At 38.8% G+C, this 19908-nt stretch overlaps 2 protein-coding genes across 7 annotated transcripts in view; both read right to left on the bottom strand.

Moving 5' to 3' along the window:
* CDC42SE2 (CDC42 small effector 2) overlaps window positions 1-16409 on the bottom strand; it is a 202785-nt gene extending 186376 nt beyond the window's left edge. For 4 of the 5 annotated variants that reach the window (XM_060143515.1, XM_060143526.1, XM_060143518.1 and 1 more), the window contains exons 1-3: window positions 16344-16409; window positions 8631-8703; window positions 1135-1216 (exon numbers count right to left, since the gene is read on the bottom strand). The gene's annotated coding sequence lies outside the window, so the exon portion shown is untranslated. Of the gene's footprint in view, window positions 1-1134; window positions 1217-8630; window positions 8704-16120; window positions 16262-16343 lie in introns of those variants that run through there. The other variant, XM_060143516.1, reaches the window with a different exon arrangement.
* LYRM7 (LYR motif containing 7) overlaps window positions 1-16475 on the bottom strand; it is a 42366-nt gene extending 25891 nt beyond the window's left edge. For both annotated transcript variants that reach the window (XM_060143513.1, XM_060143514.1), the window contains exons 1-4: window positions 16344-16475; window positions 8631-8703; window positions 6224-6294; window positions 1135-1216 (exon numbers count right to left, since the gene is read on the bottom strand). In XM_060143513.1, the coding sequence (XP_059999496.1) occupies window positions 1135-1216; window positions 6224-6294; window positions 8631-8703; window positions 16344-16361 (244 nt within the window). In that variant the 5' untranslated portion in view covers window positions 16362-16475. The remainder of the gene's footprint in view (window positions 1-1134; window positions 1217-6223; window positions 6295-8630; window positions 8704-16343) is intronic.
* Between the last annotated feature and the right edge of the window lie 3433 nt (window positions 16476-19908).

Raw genomic sequence — 19908 nt, 5'->3', positions numbered from 1 at the left:
GACATCAGGGCATGATGGTGATTTTGGGAAAGTGGTAGCATTATATAACTTGATGTGGATGTTGGTTACATGATATTTCACTTGGTGAAAATTCACTGGACTATACTATTATAAATTGTGTACTTTTCTGTTTGTATGTTGTTTGTATCTTTGCTGTTGTTTCTGTTCCCCAAAATACTTCAGGGAATGAAAACCAAACATTATGTGAAATGAGAGTCTGCTGAAGCCCCACCAGGAGTTTGGAGGTATAATGGAGGATTCTCAACTATATTACCATTTTGTATAATCCCAATTCTTCTGAATTAAAATAGTAGAATCATAGGAGAAAAGATAAAGAAATAGACACAGTCTAGGTAGGTGACAAATTATACTAGGAAAATTAAGAATGCCAGATATATTTTATAAAAACAGTCACACAGGCAAACTTCTGAGATATTGCAGATTCGGTTCCAGACCACTACAGTAAAGTATCTCAATAAAGCAAATCACACCAATTTTTGGTTTCCTAGAGCATATAAGAGTTATGTTTACACTGTACTATAGTCTATTAAATGTCTAATAGCATTATGTCTAAAAAACAATGTACATATATTAATTTAAAAATACTTTATTGCTATAATATGCTAACCATTATCTGAGCCTTCAGCAAGTTGTAGCAGTAACATCAAAGACCACTGACCACAGATCACTATAACAGATACAGTAATAATGAAAAAGTTTGAAATACTCCAAGAATTACCAAAATGTTACACCGAGACACCAAGTGAGCAAATGCTGTTAGAAAAATGGCACCGATAGACTTGCTTGACACAAGGGTTGCCACAAACCTCCAGTTTGTGAAAAATGCATTATCTGGGAAGTGCAATAAATTGCGGTATGCATATACTGCCTTTGTAACTGTAGTTTTGCAGTATAACCAGTGGTTAAGATTAAAAAGAAAAAATATATAAAAGAAAAAAAAGTCTGGTAAAACAAAGTTTCATAATTCAGCATTTTAAAATACTGCCTTATAAATGTGTACAATATATACCACATTGTCTGGCAAAATCAAGTTTAGTAATCAGCATTAAAAGCACTAATTGCTCAATAGTTTAAAACACATTGCAAGCAACATTTTTCTTTAATATTACTTACTCAGCGTATTGTGGTCTGTGTGAATACCTTGTATAACAGATGTTCTGAGTATCAGCTCAACATCAGAACCTATTTTTATTAGCTGTTAAGAAAAAAAAAATAGACTAAATCCTCCGTTTTTTCAATGGTTCACATGAATGTACTGTTTTTGAAAACTAAAGGTTTACAATTCTTTTTAGGTGATACTTGCCTTTAACTTCTTTTTTTTTAAGAATATATTTATTTATTTATTGGCTGCATTGGGTCTTCGTTGCTGCGCGCAGGCTTTCTCTAGTTGTGGCAAGTGCACAGGCTTCTCATTGCGGTGGCTTCTCTTGTTGCGGAGCACGGGCTCTAGGAGTGCAGGCTTCAGTAGTTGTGGCTGGCAGGCTCTAGAGCGCAGGCTCAGTAGTTGTGGTGCACGGGCTTAGTTGTTCCGTGGCATGTGGGACCTTCCTGGACCAGGGCTCGAACCCATGTCCCCTGCACTGGCAGGCGGATTCTTAACCACCATGCCACCAGGGAAGCCCCTTGTCTTTAACTTTTTGTAACGATTCCAAGCATACAGAAAGCTCAGACATGCGTATATTTTTACCTTTTATCTATCCATTCCATATTTTGTTCCAAAACAGATTGGAGTATTTTTTGTTGTAATATATATTTTACAATGTGTTTAAAATGTGCATTTTGTTTTTTTGAGAGGGGCTGAATCTTTCTTTTACTGTAGAGTTGGATGTTCTGAACACTAGAAAGAGTACTGGATCAGGAGACAGAATACTTGGACTCCCAACTCTGGATCTGTCATCAAGTGTATGGCCTTGGGTTAATACCTACTCACTAAGTTTCAGAACTCATCATTGCAAAATGAAGAACTGAACTAAAACAGTGAGTCTCAAAGCTGTGGACCCTGAGACCCTTTCAGGGGACCCGTAAAGTCAAAATTATTTTCATAATACTAGAGCTGTCTGCATTGTTTGAGTTGTGAGCACAAGTAGAGTTTTCTCTTTGGAATACCATTTTTACTTTTATAGACAAACTCTGTTTATTCAGTTTTGGGTAACTGGCAGATAGGTGAAATGAGTATGTCACTTTAAGAAAACAACTGATAGTATTTAATGGCAATGATAAAATTCAAGCTTTCGAGCAAAAATCAGAATTCTGGAGAAGCTATATCTGTCACCGTAAGCTTGACAGCTTCCCAATACTTAAAGATTTTTCTGATGAGATGGATATTAAGATATAATTTTAAAATATTACATATTGAACTATGTCAACATTTGGAAGATCTGCATTACTTGCTGAAGCTACATTTTCCAAATCATTGATGCATGATGTTATAAAACATGCATGATTGAAAGATCCATTCAAAGGGAAAGACAGATTAAAATCTGTTGGTCTACTAAATAACCAACAGATTTATATGTTATACCTATCAATATTTACCATATTAGAGAAGGGCATATTGGAGAAGAATATCGTAGGAAGAAGCAACAGCATAAATGGCCTGAGGTAGGAAAGTTCTTGGTAAACTGAAGCACCCTCAAAGAAGGCACTGAGACCGGAAGAGTGAGAAGTACATGGTGAATTGAGGCAGGAAGTTAACAGGGGTCAGATAATACAGTGTTATAGGTCATGGTAGGTAGAGACTTTAGATTTTAATTTGAATGGGATGAGGAGCCATGGGGATTGTGAGCAGAGGAGTGATGGGATATGCCTTTTTTTAAAAGGCTCACTGCCTTTTATAAGTATTGAGAATAGGCTGCAGGGAGTTAGGGCAGAAGCAAAAAGACCCACTAGGAGGCTGCTGTAACAACCCAGTGAGAAATAATGATGGCTTGAACCAGGAAATAATAATAGGGCAAATAAGAAGTGGTTGAATTCTGGGTATATTTTGAAGGTTAAGTCAACAGGATTTGCTGCCAGATTGGATGTAAATGTGAGAGAAGGAAAGCAGTCGAAAAAGAGAGCACCAAGGGTTTTGGTCTGAGCATCAAAAGGAGGGAGCTGCCATTAATTGAAATGGAGAAGGCTGTAGGAGAGCAAAGCCTCACCTCCCTACAGAGCTGAGAAGGGGCTTAGAAGGGGAGAGAAAGAAAAACAATGCGACTCCTCACCCACTGGAGGTGCATAAACTGAGCTGAGTCTTAGGTTTAAGGCTGGAAACAAGGCTAGATAAGAAACAAGGGATTATGGGAGATCAAAGGGGATGAGCAGGATGTGGTATGTATAAGTCCTAGGAACCACCCCGGCAAAGGATAAACACACACACCCACACACATCCATTGGTCTAACAGATAACAGAGTTCCGCATTGCATCTAACCTTTAAAGAAATTTACCACTTGTTGAGGTCTGATATCAAAGAATATTCACAATTATTTGAAAAGGCTAATATATACACCTACCCTCTTCCAACTACATATCTGCATAAGGCTGAATTTTCTTCATATAATTCAATCTAAAAAAACATACAGTTGGGCTTCCCTGGTGGTACAGTGGTTGAGAATCCGCCTGCTGATGCAGGGGACACAGGTTCGTGACCTGGTCTGGGAAGATCCCACATGCCGCGGAGCAGCTGGGCCCGTGAGCCATGGCCGCTGAGCCTGCGCGTCCAGAGCCTGTGCTCCGCAATGGGAGAGGCCACAACAGTGAGAGGCCTGCATACGGCAAAAAAAAAAAAAAAAAAAAAAAATACAGTGCCAGATTGAACGAGGAAGCAGGTATGAAAATTTAGCTGACTCCTATTAAGCCAGACATTAAAGAGATTTGCAAAAATATAAAATAATGCCTTGCTTCTTACTAAATTTTTTGGAAAATATAGTTATTTTTCATAAATATTGTATTTAATAGGTAATGAGCTTATTTTTTTTTTCTTTTTTGCAGTACATGGGCCCGAGCTTATTATTTTTTAATTATTTAATCAACATATATTTTAAAAATTTCTCAGTTTTAAATCCTAGTATGGTAAATATTGATAGGTATAACATATAAACAGCACTTTTTGGGGTCTTCAGTTTTTCGGAAGGTAAAGTGGTCTTAAAACCAAAAAGTTTGAGAACTGCTGGTCAAGAGAATGCCTATGATTCATTTTGGTGCCAAGACTTCATGACAATACATGACAATGTAATTATCTAAAAACTACTAAGTATTTAATATATGCAGAGTTACAGAAAGTATAAAATATACACTTGTATATAACAAATATCTAATTTCAAGAGTGCTTAATGTGGGCTTCCCTGGTGGTGCAGTGGTTAAGAATCTGCCTGCCAATGCAGGGGACATGGGTTTGAGCTCTGGTCCATGAACATCCCACACGCTGTGGAGCAACTAAGCCTGTGTGCCACAACTACTGAGCCTGCGCTCTAGAGCCCACGAGCCACAACTACTGAAGCCTGCATGCCTACAGCTCATGCTCCGCAACAAGAGAAGCCACCACAATGAGAAGCCCGCACACCACAAAGAAGAGTAGCCCCCACTCACCACAGCTAGAGAAAGCCCGCACGCAACCAAAAATAAATAAATAAAATAAATAAATTTATATATAAAAAAAAGGAGTGTTTAATGTTAGTGTTCTACAAGTAAAATTAATTTGGGAGATGGTAGTTCATTTTTCCAGTTTAGTTAATATAAACAGACCTCAATTAAAAAATTTTTAAATCATGACTTCAAAATTTAAAAACACTTACAGGCATACCTCAGAGATATTGTGGGTTCAGTTCCAGACCACCACAATAAAACAAATATCATAATAAAGTGAGTCATACAAATTTTTTTGTTTCCAACTGCATATAAAAGTTATGTTTACAATATACAGTAGTCTATTAAGTGTGCAACAGCATTATGTCTAAAAAAACAATGTGCGTACCTTAATTAAAAACACCTTATTACTAAAAAATGCTAACCAGCATCTGACAATGCAGGGTTGCCCCAAATATTCAATTTGTAAAAAACAGATTCTGTGAAGTGCAATAGAGCAAAGCACAATAAAACGAGGTATACCTGTACCATATTGTTATTAATCAGTCTACCAAATAGCAAAATAGTACAAATTTCAGTATATACATTTTAACTTCTCTTCATGTCATGACCTGATTAGAATGTCATTTTAACTTCTTTCATGAATAGAAATTACATAGTCCCTGTTTGCCCTATCATACGCTTAAGTGAAATCTCCCCCTTTTTTCTTTATGTTATAGGGAAAGAAATCCTTAGGCTATCTCATTTTGTCTCATTAGTTTATCATAGATATTTACTATTTCAAAAATAGCACTTTCTCTACTAAGTAGAAAAGTATTTGTATAAAAATTTTTTTTTCACTATGTGGAAATTCTATTAAACATGGAAGAATTTCTCTAATTTGTACCTTCCTCTTTACCAAACCAATTCTTCGAATCTTAATTATTCCAGCAAATAATTTGTCATTTTTCATTTTCTTTCTAATGGTCCTTTCCCTACATTTATACAAAGTTAGATACAGGAACACCTAGGAAGCAGTGTTCCTTCCTAAGACAGAGACAATGTGTATATGCATATGATTTTATACAGGAAAAGAATCATTGTGCACTTTTTCAACGAACATGTACTAGGAATACTAGGGAGCTCACCGACTAGTAGATTGTCTTCAACTGCGGCAAGTGACTAAAATGCAAATACAGAAGGCAAAGCAAGAATAGTTCATAAACTCTGGCTGGTTAACTTTCACAGCCAAGATATGAATTTAAAAAAAACTTCTGTCTAGTTGAGCTAAATGAGTAGACGTTCCCTCTGTGTAACTCTGAGTGAGTTACCACAACACTCACTCTCCTTAGTTTCAGTCACTTGCCTTAGATGAAGACAGCATTTCTGTGAACTTCTGGGTTGGTTCAGCTGCTCTTACTTTGATCATGGCTACACTAATGTTCTTTTCACCAGGCAACTTGCTATCTTAAGGGTGTAGGCTGATGACCCTGAGAAGGTGAGCCAAACCAAACAATTGAAGGTTATCTATAGTTGTGATGGCTTGCTTTAACTATCAAGTAATGATTTTTATTTCATATAATCCCTCTATTTTTATCATTTCCTTAATTGCTAAAATTGGAGTTTTATTATAATTGAAAAACTTAATTACTGTACCTCTTCTATTTTCTTAGGAGAAGTTTCACTTTTATTACATTTGAATTCTTCATTTATCTTTATTCTGGCTGCTAGAAAAAGAAAAAATATGTATATAATTATTTGCTTTTCTTTCTTTTCCTTTTTCTTTTTAAATATTTATTTATTTATTTTGGCTGCACCAGGTCTTAGTTGCGGCATGCAGGATCTTCACTGTGGCATGTTGAGGCATGTGGAATTCTTAGTTGCGGCATACGGACTCTTAGTTGCAGCATGCATGCGGGATCTAGTTCCCCCGACCAGGGATCAAACTGGCGCCCCCTGTATTGGGAGCATGGAGTCTTACCCACTGGACAACCAGGGAAGTCCCTGCTTTTCTAATTTATAATTCCTGTCCCAATAATTTACATATTATTCATTATACTACGATACTATATGCTATACACATATATCTACTAGTTCTCTAGTAGAAAAAATAATTTTGTCCCATGTAAAACAAAGTATAAAAATAAGAAATTTATTTAAAAAGTCCTTGGAGAGCTTTTGACAGGCTGGCAAATTTGCAATTAAACTTAATACATATTTTTAGCACTCTAATACTTTTGTGTCCTGCTTTTTATTTCTAATTTCATTTTGAACCTCTAGCTATGAGATCCTAATAAATTCAAGTTAATACTTTGTTTTTGTAAATCTAAGGATTTGAATTAACATGCTTTTTTTAAGATGGCAAAACTCAATGCATACAAGCATGTTAACCCTACCCCCCCCCCGCCAAACACACACTTAAAATGAAGATATAGCAGCAAAGAGGATATACAAATAATTCTGGGTGCCTTGACTGACAAGTAAAGTGACTGATAAATAAAACTTTTGTTCATATACCACTGAGACTTTGGCATCACTACAGCAGCATAATTCAATATAACTGATAAACTGCCTTAGAGTGTGCTGTGAGCATTTAATGGAACAATTCATGTACAGTGCTTAGTAAATATGCAGTATTAGCTATTCTTATAATTATTTCACTTAAAAACATTTAAAACATTTAAAAATATGTTATGCTGATGGAGATTAGCCATAAAACCTTCCTTCTGTGCTCGATACATTTCAATATGTAAGGTGGGTAAGAGTTTAGGCTTTGGAGCCAGAATGTTTAGGCTAAATCCCAGCTCCACCTCTTACTAAGTATGATGTGGGGTAAATCCTTTCACATTTTGTCAGTTTTCTCATCTGAAAAAATAGAAATTATGATAGTAACTACCTCACAGGGCTGTGATAAGAATTAAATGAGGAATTTGTGTAAAGTACATATAATAGGAGGCATATACTTTAATATTCAAGAAATTTTTTTCGATAAATTACAAAAACTTGAATTCCTAGGGACAGTGGGGACACTTTACATAGGTGGCCTCTTTCTTTTAAATGGAGGTTGAATTTTTTAATTTTAATTTTTATTTCGGCATAGTTGATTTATAATGTTGTATTAGTTTCTGTTATACAGCAAAGTGAATCAGTTATACCTATACATATATCCACTCTTTTTTAGATTCTTTTCCCATATAGGTCATTACAGAGTATTAAGAAGAGTTCCCGGGCTTCCCTGGTGGCGCAGTGGTTGACAGTCCGCCTGCCGATTCAGGGGACGCGGGTTCGTGTCCCGGTCCAGGAAGATCCCACGTGCCACAGAGCGGCTGGGCCCGTGAGCCATGGCCACTGACCCTGCGCGTCCGGAGCCTGTGCTCCGCAACAGGAGAGGCCACAGCAGTGAGAGGCCCGCATACCGCAAAAAAAAAAAAAAAAGAGTTCCCTGTGCTATACAGTAGGTCCTTATTAGTTATCTATTTTATATATAGCGGTGTGTATATGTCAATCCCAATACCCCAATTTATCCCTCCATCCCTCCCCCAAGGTGCCTTCTTAAAGAGGTTTAGAAACTGAGTATGACCAACACAGAACCTAAGCTTTAGAGCTCTGAGTTCCGGATAAGACAGAAACCACTTTAAACAGTGAAATACTGAATTTGGAATCATTTGTGATAGATTCTCTTTCATAGCTGCTGTCACTTCTAGAAAGACACAAAGCATTAACAATATGGTAGTATCTGGTCCTAGAGGATGTGAAAATTTGATTATATAATAGACAAATGAGTTTCATGGCTTGAACATAAGGCAAGTAATGGAGCACATTGAAATTCTGATCCTCTTTTTTTTCCTAATTTTTTAAGAAAAGTTGATCTTTAAATTTTTTTCTTTGTAGATACTTCTCAAAGAAGGGTAAGGTAAACTCATTTTTATTTAAAAAAACATTAGGGGAGAGATCGTGAAGGTCATTCCCCAAGATAGGTCTTGACCACCATACATGGTCTCTTGTATTATTAGCAGCCACCTAAAGAATGGACTTGCTCCAAAGGGGCAAAATATAAACTTACCTTCTAATGCCCTAGCATCATTTTTAAAAACTTGTTGTCTGGTCCTGTGCAGTGTTTTAAAGAGCTGTAAAACCTATAAAGAAAATTAGAATTCAGACCTCAAAAGAAAAAATTTCACATTTTACATAATTACATGGATTAAACAGTATTTATTTTCTGTTTGTTTTTTAGACTATTTTTCGAAATAGTTGGTGAAAACAAGGGTTGGCCAAAATAACTTTCCCTTGATTATTTATCTTTAAATTTTAAAAAAATTAGCCTTATGTATTTATAAAAACAATACAAAATTCTTTGAAACAAAACAATACGAGAATGGTTAAAAAGTTAATGATTCCCCCTGCCAAAACTAGTTTGCTAAGTTAATCAACTTTACCAGTCTGGTATTTGTTCTTATTTTGCTTAACCTGAGAACTTCATCTGCTCTTAAAGTCATACACACATGCACACAAACTCGTGAATATACTACATCTTAGAAGAGGCCAGAGGAAGATGTTTCAGATAATTCAGGCAGGTTTAATTGTGCTTTCTCAAAAAAGAAGTGGAATGCTGAGACTTCTGAATATTCTAAGACTGTGCTAAAAACAAACAAACAAAAAGGTATTCAATATTGACCCCCCAATATTGCTCTTTCTTCTGTCTTCTCAATTTCAGTTATGGAAAATAATGGACTTCTCAAGCCAGAAATCTCTAGGTCATTCTTTAAATCTACCTTACTCCTCATGTAGAAACTGTAGGGATGTTTCTCTCATCTTTTGTACATTCTCCATCACCCAAAACAATTTAAGTTCAGACCTCTCCCTATCTCTTGCTTAGACTACTGACAAAGATTTGTCACTCTGCCACCATTCTCTCCTTTCCCCAAGTCCATTCACCAGATAACAATACCTAAACTTTACTAAGTGTATCCTGTGCGCTAGGCACTATTTTAAGTATTTTACATATACTAGAAAACCTAAAATATCAAAGGCAGATACCAAAACAGAAACAGAAAACAGGGAGCAGAAAACATAAAAATAAAACAAAACAAAGACTGACCAACCCACAAAGAACCTTCTCAGAAACATAAATTATTGCAAACATGGAATAACAACAAAAAGAAGTTAGAGTAAATTTAAAAAGGAACATTGAGAAAATGCCCCCAAACTCTTGGATATCAAAAGAGTGATAGCAAAGATTAAGTTGAGAAAAACTACCCCAAAAGTTGAATAAGAATTCCGAGATACAAAATAAGGAGAGAAAGGATAAGAAAATTAAAGGAGTAGTCTAGATGGACCAACAGTTATATTCACAGATCTCCAACAAGACTGAACAAAGAAAACAGCCTCCATCAAGTGCTCAACACAAAACCCATGAATAATCCTGGAGGGAAAAAAACAGTTCACATATAAAAAATAGAAAATCAGAATGGTACCTGATTTCCAAATAGCATCACTGTGAGAAGACAATGGTATAAAATCTTCAAGTTTTGTATAAAATGTCCAGCTTAGAACACCATACATATCCAAACTATCACCTAACTGCAATGGCAAATAAAGATTTTTAGAAATGCAAAGTCTCTTATTTGCCATACGCCCTTTCTTGGAAAGCTACAGAAGATTGTGCTCCACCAAAATAAAGAGATGAATCACAAAAGAAAAAAAATGGGAATGAGGGACACAGGTAATCCAACATTGGAGAGGCAGAGATGATGGTGAAGGACAAATATAGGTCAGCATTTCTGCAGCCAGCATAGAAAGCAACTAGTCTGGACTATAGCAAAAGGCTATATATATATTTTTTTTTTGCAGTACGCGGGCCTCTCACTGTTGTGGCCTCTCCCGCTGCGGAGCACAGGCTTCGGACGCGCAGGCCCAGCGGCCATGGCTCACGGGCCCAGCCGCTCCGCGGCACGTGGGATCCTCCCGGACCGGGGCACAAACCCGTGTCCCCTGCATCGGCAGGCGGACTCTCAACCACTGGGCCACCAGGGAAGCCCGCAAAAGGCTATATTGCTCTACAAAAGATGCTGCTAGGAAAAAACGATACTAGTAGACATCAGTTTTGCTCAGAGTTCGGAAATAGCTATGTAGGAAAATGATAATAAAAACAAGACAGTTATTAACTTCAAGAAAAGCTGGGACTTCCCTGGTGGTCCAGTGGTTAAGACTCCATGCTCCCAATTCAGGGGGCCTGGGTTCAATGCCTGGCCGGGCGGGGAACTAGCTCCCACATGCCACAACTAAGAGCCTGCATGATGAAACTAAGACTTGGTGCAGCTAAATAAATACATATTAAAAAAAAAAAGAAAGAAAGAAAAACTAAGACTTAGAAAAGAAAGGCAACGTAATCATATATTTATATTAGAGGGCTCAGCTGTGGACAAGTTCTATATAGTCATATTAATATCAAAGATGAAAAACTGCTTCACCAAAATCTGTATATTGAGGAATAGGGTATAAGGGGGAACTTAGTCCTCAACTTTCATAGACAAAGGTCAATAAATATCCCCAAAGAGATAAAAAAAAAATCAATAGTAGTTTAAACATGTTATTTAGAAACATGGAGGTAAATATCAGAAAAAATAAGTAAAATGATTAAAAGTACTTATATTTGGGAGCAGGAATTGGGAGTATGTAGAAGTCAGTAGACACCTACTGGTTTCTGTGTAACACTATTTGACTTCTTAAATTTTACACATTTATCCCCTTTATAAAAACTAAAAAAAATATTTTAAAAAGATAAAGGGAAAGGACACTATCAAGAAAGAGAAAAGACAACCCACAGAAGGAAAGAAAATATTTATAAATCGTATACCTGATAATGGGCTAGTATCTAGAATGTATAAAGAACTTCAACAATTCAAATAAAAAACTAATTTAAAAATAGGCAAAGGATTTGAATAGACATTTCTCAAAAGAAGACACACAAATGGCTACTAAGGCCATGAAAAGATGCTCAACATAATTAGCCATCTGGGAAATACAAATCTAAATTTCAGTGAGGTACCACTTCATCCCAATAGGATGGCTACAGTCAAAAAAACAGACAGTCCATAACATGTGTAAGATGTGGAAAAATTATAACTCTTATACATTGTTGGTGGGAATGTAAAATCCTACAGCTGCTTTGGAAAAGTTTAGCAGTTGTTCAAAAAATTAAACAGAGTTATCTATCATATGACCCAGCAATTCCATGCCTACATATACAACCAAGATGAAAACATATGTTCATATAAAAACTTGCACATGAATGTGCATACTAGCATTATACAAAACAGTCAAAAAGTAGAAATAACCCAAATGTCTACCAACTCAGGAATGGATAAATAAAACATGGTGTATCTATATTGTTATGGCTTGAATTGTGTGTCCCCTCAAAAGACATGTTTAAGTCCTAATCCTCAGTACATGTAAATGTGACCTAGTAGGGTCTTCACAGCTATAACTGAGTTAAAATGAATCATTAGAGTAGGCCCTAATCCAATATGACTAGTATCCTTAAAAGAAGAGGATAATACCAGGTGAAGAAAGAAACACAAAGGTGTAAGACCACCATGTGAAGATGAAGCAGAGATTGGAGTGATGCAACAGCAAGCCAAGGAACACTAAGGACTGATGGCCACCATCAGAATTTAGGAAGAAGTAAAGATTCTGCCCAGAGTTTCAGAGGGAGTATGGCTCTGCTGTCACCTTGATTTCAGACTTCTAGCCTCCAGAACTGTGAGACAATAAATTTCTGTTGTTTTAAGCCACTCAATTTGTGGTAATTTGTTAGAGCAGCCATAGGAAACTAACACAGATTTTACTACTGGGAAGTGGGATGCTGCTGTAACAAACATCTAAAAATGTGAAATTGGCTTTGGAATTGAGTAACGTGTAGAGACTGGAAACATTTTGAGATGTTTGATAGTAAAAGTCAAGACTGTCTTGCAAAGATTGTTGGTAGAAATAGGGACATTAAAGGTGTCAGAACATCACAGAAACCCAGGGAGTTTAATATTACAAGAGCGGTGGAAGAGATTGCATGGGATTAAGAAAAAAGTGAGAAGTAAGTAAGCCTAATCATTTTACATGCTATTCAGGGAAAAAACAAAGTGATTCCATTAGTACAACAACCAGTAACCCTACTTTAAGAATTAGTATTAAGAAAAAGAAAATTAGTATTAAGAAATGCCTTAGGGCTTCCCTGGTGGCACAGTGGTTGAGAGTCCGCCTGCCGATGCAGGGGACGCGGGTTCGTGTCCCGGTCCGGGAAGATCCCACGTGCCGCAGAGTGGCTGGGCCCGTGAGCCATGGCCGCTGAACCTGCGCGTCCGGAGCCTGTGCTCCGCAATGGGAGAGGCCACAACAGTGAGAGGCCGGCGTACCGCAAAAAAAAAAAAAAAAAAAAATGCCTTAGAGCTAATATCACCTTGGAGTTAATAAACTTTTATTAAAATGTAGACAGCTAGGTCATAGACTGTCTTCTCTTCCTAATTTACTTATACTGATTGGACAAATTCTGGCAGTATATATGGAAAGTCAAATTACTTAGCCTTTTTGCCTCAAAAAGGCTTGAATAATGGGCTAATTTTAAGGGTGGATGATATAATTTCTGTACGAGGTATCACTTTAGCTGGTTAGTACTTTTCTGTCTCTTCTAAGTCTGGGTTATATGCCCCTCTTGAGTACATCCACAGCAGTGGGCACTTACTACAATTACTTGCTGTGTCCCCTACTTCCTGAAAGGCTTCTCGGTCATCTTTGTATCTTCCACATGGCACAGGTGTCTTCTACACATGGCAGTTCTCACCAAAAGTGTTTCTGGAATGAATTATATTTCATTTCATTTGTATTCAAGTTTTCCAAGCAACTTGGATGGTCCATATGATATTTCTTCTTCATAGAATACTCTTTTCTCTATTCTAGCTAGTTTCTAACAAAACTTCAGGTCTCAACTCATACTTTTATGAGGGATTTTTTTTTTCTTTTTTTTGCATCCCTCCACACAGGTTAAATCTGAGTTATGTGCTCACAAAACACACTGTATTTTCAACAGAAATATACATCAGGGAACTCCCCTGGTGGTGCAGTGGTTAAGAATCCACCTGCCAATGCAGGGGACAGAGGTTCAAGCCCTGGTCCAGGAAGATCCCACATGCCTCGGAGCAACCATACCCGCAGGCAACAACTACTGAAGCCGGTGCGCTCTACAGCCCATGCTCCGCAACAAGAGAAGCCACTGCAATGAGAAGCCCGCGCACCTCAATGAAGAGTAGCCCCCGCTTGCCACAACTAGAGAAACCCTGCGTGCAGCAACAAAGACCCAACACAGCCAAAAACAAAGAAAATAAAAGATTAAAAAAAAAAAAAAAGGAAATATAGATCAATGGAACAGGATAGAAAGCCCAGAGATAAACCCACGTACTTATGGTCAACTAATCTATGACAAAGGAGGCAAGGATATACAATGGAGAAAAGACAATCTCTTCTATAAGTGGTGCTGGGAAAACTGGACAGCTACATGTGAAAGAATGAAATTAGAAAACTACCTAACACCATACACAAAAATAAACTCAAAATGGATTAAAGACCTAAATGTAAGACCAGACACTATAAAACTCTTAGAGGAAAACATAGGAAGAACACTCTTTGACATAAATCACAGCAAGATCTTTTTTGATCCACCTCCTAGAGTAATGGAAATAAAAACAAAACAAAAATAAACAAATGGGACCTAATGAAACTTAAAGCTTTTGCACAGCAAAGGAAACTATAAACAAGACAAAAAGACAACCCTCAGAATGGGAGAAAATATTTGCAAACAAATCAACGGACAAAGAATTAATCTCCAAAATATATAAACAGCTCATGCAGCTCAATATTAAAAAAACAAACAATGCAATCCAAAAATGGGCAGAAGACCTAAATAGACATTTCTCCATAGAAGACATACAGATGGCCAAGAGGCACATGAAAAGCTGCCCAACATCACTAATTATTAGAGAAATGCAAATCAAAACTACAATGAGATATCACCTCACACCAGTTAGAATGGGCATCATCAGAAAATCTAGAAACAACAAATGCTGGAGAGGGTGTGGAGAAAAGGGAACCGTCTTGCACTGTTGGTGAGAATGTAAATTGATATAGCCACTATGGAGAACAGTATAGAGGTTCCTTAAAAAACTAAAAATAGAACTACCATACACCCCAACAATCCCACTTCTGGGCATATACCCAGAGAAAACCATAATTCAAAAAGACACATGCACCCCAGTGTTCATTTCAGCACTATTTACAATAGCCAGGACATGGAAGCAACCTAAGTGTGCACTGACAGATGAATGTATAAAGAAGATGTGGTACATATATACAATGGAATATTACTCAACCATAAAAAGGAACAAAATTGGGTAATTTGTAGAGACAGAGATGGACCTAGAGACTGTCTTACAGAGTGAAGTAAGTCAGAAAGAGAAAAACAAATATCGTATATTAACGCATATATGTGAAATCTAGAAAAATGGTACAGGTGAACCGGTTCGCAGGGCAGAAATAGAGACACAGATGTGGAGAACAAACGTATGGACACGAAGGGGGGAAAGCTGGGGATGAACTGGGAGATTGGGATTGACATGTATACACTAATATGTAAAAAACAGATAACCAAAAAGAACCTACTGTATATTAAAAAAAAAAACAACACTATGTTTTCAATTCAAAGCACTTACTACACTTGTAATTAATTGTTTAAACTCTCCCTACCTGCCAGATTTCTGTATGAAGTTACTGTTGCTTCCACTATGCCTAGACAGTATAGGCTAAATGCTGGCTGTTAGGTGCTACTAATAACTATTATGGACGCTCAGTAAGTTTTTTGAATGAATAACCGTTTACAATTCTGTTTCTCTTGGTCTTGTGACATATATTGAAATGTACTAAGAACAGAGTTCAGTAGTACAGGAGGCACTCTTGGTGGCTCCCTGTTATTGACCAACAATTGTAAGCACTGCTTTTCCTTACTATACTATTGCAGGCCGTTTCCCATTTTCCATATCTCAACCAGTGACAGGGACTGGTCTCAACCAGCCATGCTGATAATACTTAAAGTTAGGGATGGCTGCTCCCAGAGAACTGTACACTGGCCAGGAATGCGCATCAGTTTGACAAGAAATAAATCCGACACCAGGTCCTCGGGGATGTGACCCCCGACCCCGGCGGGGCCATCACTTCCCAAGCTCGTTCAGAACACTCAGGAATCACAGGTTTCTGCTCTGTCTCGCTAAGTGCTACTTCTGGCAAACGGTTTTGCTGGGAATCGGTTTCCTTGGTTCCTAGACGTCTGTGCACCTTCTGGTTATCTGACGAAACCTTTCACCTCATAGGAAGGTTTCAGCGCAGGACTGACTTTGGGGTCTCGTACAATTCCCAAGGATGTGAAATGGGCCCCTCACACAAACGCTCGGTGTGGAGATGGCAAGGGGGCAGAACTCAAGTCGCCGGCATGCATCACGGACAAACATTCCGTACCCGGCAGACGAAGTAGGACCACCTATGTCGCCCTCTCTCCTCCGCACCTGCACAAACCTTCGACTGCCCTGCAGGGTCGGTCACCGGCTCCTCAGCTGTAAAGGCCACATACTCCGTGGAGGGTCCTGAACCCCAGCTACAGAGATTTCAGACTACGTTCGCAAGGCCGCGCTCTTACCCACCCCGCCGGCATCGCACCCAACCCCTCCCCGGACCCAGTCACCTTGGCCGCCTGACTCATGGCTCTCCTCACAGCTGCGGCTACTTCTCCAGCGGTCGAGTCGCCCCGCCTCTCTGCAACCAGTCACCGCCTGGTGTGGACGGTCCAACACCCCGTAGGCACGTTCTTAACGAGCCGCAACCAATCACCACGCAGCATCTCCTTCGTAGCCCCGCCCCCCGTGGAGGGACAGGCGTGAGGTGTTTGCTAAGCCGGTACCCTCTAGGAAAACCGCGAGGAGCCGCCGAGCTCAATTACAGCCGAGAGGGGAACGGAAATTACCTGGACGCCATGTTAGTTAGGGGCAGCGGCACTTCCGGCCATTTCTGAGGCAACCGCCGGTGGCGGAGTGTGCATTGACACTTAGTTGATGGCTTCGGCACCTTTATGTACTTACCTCCTGTTTGGCGGTTGGGGTTATCTATTAAGGAATCATTATTTTAACGTTTCTGGGTTGCAAATGTGTCCTTGCAAAAGTGCATAAATAAGAGCCAAGCCCTAACAACTACAGTAGGCGTTGACTGGAACGCTGACTCCCAAAAGCGCTATTGGTACGTTATCCCACTTCATTCCTCTAGAAGGAGAGGTTGAGTTACTTGCTCAAGTCCACACGATCAGCAAATGGAGGTCTGGGATACAAATGCCTATGATTAACCTGAAAGCTCAGTCTTACCCTCTACTCATCCTGCCTACTCAACTCGCCCTACTCCTTGGTTTTGCTGGTCAAGAGGTTGGAAACAGATAGTTTATTAGCAGCATCATGATCATAAACAATCATAAAGCATTTAAGTACATTTAACTTATGACCTTGCAAGCATCAAGAAAAATATCTCAACCTTGCTCCCATTGCATAATCGTTTGTCTTCCCTACCCATCCCCCCAGGTTAACTTTTAGGTAAAATTGACTTTTTATTAGGAATGAAAGATTTAGACCAATGGATATCCAAGACCCTTTTCCTTCTCTGTGATTTATGTCATTTTAAAGAATATTGCAAGTCATCATGAGAATAGCAATAGTTGACTTTTTAAAAATTAAAATGAATTGGATTTGCAAAAGAGTGTTTAACATAAGCAATTAAACCAAATATTCTGGATACTGTCTTTTATCCAGGAAACAATAAATTCGATGATCTTGTGACATTGTATAGTAGTGCCTTCTGATTGCTAATGAATGATTCAAAGATGCCAATTTTCATTTTCAGTTTAGAATCACAGCCCAATCTCCTAAACATTCATAATTTATTTTTATAATTTCTGGCTAACTAGGGTCCTGTATTCAGTTAACTAAAGCCGCTTATCTGCCAATATTTGAAAGTATAGTTTCCATAGTGCCCAAAAATCAATTCAGTCCTGAAGCTTCTCTTCTCTTAGGTAAATCTGTATGGTTCCTTGAGCTGTTCCATAAAAGAAGCGACTATTCTGGTTGTTCTGGGAATACGTCTTGGTTTGTTGGCATCTCAAAGTGTGGGACCCAGAACTGAACAGGAAATTCCTACATGTTCATCATGTAAGGTCATGGACTATGTGGTAGGCAGACTAATGGCTTCCAAAACATGTCCCTATTTAAATCCTAGGAACTTTTGAATATATTATTACCATTTATGACAAAAGGGGCTTTGCAGATGTGATTAAATTAAGGATTTTAAGATGGGAAGGTTATCCTGGGTTGTCTGATGGGCCCAATGTAAACACAGGATCTTTTTTTTTTTAAGATTTACTTATTAGTTATTTATTTATTTATATTTATTTTTGGCTGTGTCGGGTCTTAGTTGTGGCACCCGGGGTCTTCACTGAGGCATGTGGGATCTTTCGTTACAGCACATGGGCTTCTCTCTAGTTGTGGCGTGCGGTTTTCCTCTTCTCTAGCTGTGGCACGCAGGCTCCAGGGCAGGTGGGCTCTGCAGTTGTGGCGCACAGAATCCAGAACAAGTGGGCTCTGTAGTTTGCGGCATGTGGGTTCTCTAGTTGAGGCGCTTGAGCTCAGTAGTTGTGGCACGCTGGCCTGGCTGCCCCATGGCATGTGGGATCCTAGTTCCCCAATCAGGGATAGAACCCGCATCCCCTGCATTGGAAGGCAGATTCTTTACCACTGGACCACCAGGGAAGTCCCAACACAAGGATCTTTATAAGTGGAAGAAGGAAGCAGAGTCAGAGAGAGGTTTGCAGATGCTCTTCTGTGGTCTTTGAAGATGGAGGAAGGGCCAGAAGCCCAGGGACACAGGTGGCCTCTAGAAGACAGAAAAGGCAAGGGAACCGGTCTCCCCCAGAGCCTTTAGAAGGAATGCAGCCCTGCTGACACCATGATTTTAGCCCAGTGAAACCCAATTTGGACTTCTGACTTCCAGAATGTCATCTGCTTGTGGCCCCTTCCATCTTCTAAGTCAACAGTGGAGCATCTTCAATCTTTGATTCTCACCCCTGCTTCCATCATCATATCTCCTTGTCTGAGTCTCACTGTCCCGTATCCCTCTTTCATTTAAAGGGGTCCATGTGATTACACTGGGCCCACCTGGATAATTGAGGAATCTCCCCACCTGAAGACCCTTAACTTAATCATATCTGCACATCCCCTTTACCACGTAAAGGCTCCAGGGATTAGGACATGGAAATCTTCTGCCTCTCATACCCACTTTGGGTGAAGCTGGTCAATAAGGATGAAATGGAAGGAAATGTAGGAGAAGCAGCCATGGGCCCGATTGCTTAATAGCTTATAAGCCAAGTTTAGGATTTTATATTTAATTCTATGATGAAATGCCTTACCATCAGGAGAGTGACATCATGATTTATATTTTATAAAAATCATCTTGACTACTGTATAGCAAATGGACTAGAGTAGAAGCAGATAGGCAAACTAGGAGGCTTTTGAAGTACTCCAGGCAAGATATGATAGAGGCTTGGATTAGGCTGGTGGAGTAGAGGAGGTGAGAAGTGATTAGATTCATATGTGTTGAAAATCCACAAAGAAGAGTTGATGATTGCAAGACTTTTGGCTTGCGCAATTTGGTGAATGGTATCATAGTAGATGTAAAATGCTGCAGGAAGAGGTTTTTAGATTGTTTGTTGTGAGGGAGTAAAAATAAATTTGAAGTGCCTGGTAGACATCCTACTGAAGGTGGTGAGTAGGCAGAAATATGTATCATACACCAATCTGGAATTAAGAAGTCGGGAGATAAATACTGGAGTCATTACTCTGTAGAAAGCAAAGCCTCTTAGTGAAAGATGACCATATTATTTACTACCCAACCCAGTATATATTCATTTCTTAATTTTGACAATTTCAGTCTTACAGAAAAGTTGCAAGAATGATTGAATTTGCAAATACCTTTCACTCAGTTTCCCCTACTGTAAACATTTTACTACAGTTGCTTTATCCTTTTTTTTGGGGGGGGATCTCTTTACTGTTTGAAAGTGAGTTGCAGACACAATACTGCTATACTCCTAAACACTTCAGTAGGTTTTTCTCCTACAAAAAAGACATTCTCTTACATCAGTGGTTCTCAAAGTGTAGTTCCCAGGTTAGCAGCAACTGCATCACCTGGAAACTGTTAGAAACCTAAATTATAGAGCC

Source organism: Lagenorhynchus albirostris, chromosome 3, assembly GCF_949774975.1.
Source record: "Lagenorhynchus albirostris chromosome 3, mLagAlb1.1, whole genome shotgun sequence".
NCBI lineage: Eukaryota > Metazoa > Chordata > Mammalia > Artiodactyla > Delphinidae > Lagenorhynchus > Lagenorhynchus albirostris.
Note: the sequence above shows the minus strand (reverse complement) of the source record. Positions and strands in the feature narration are given on the sequence as shown.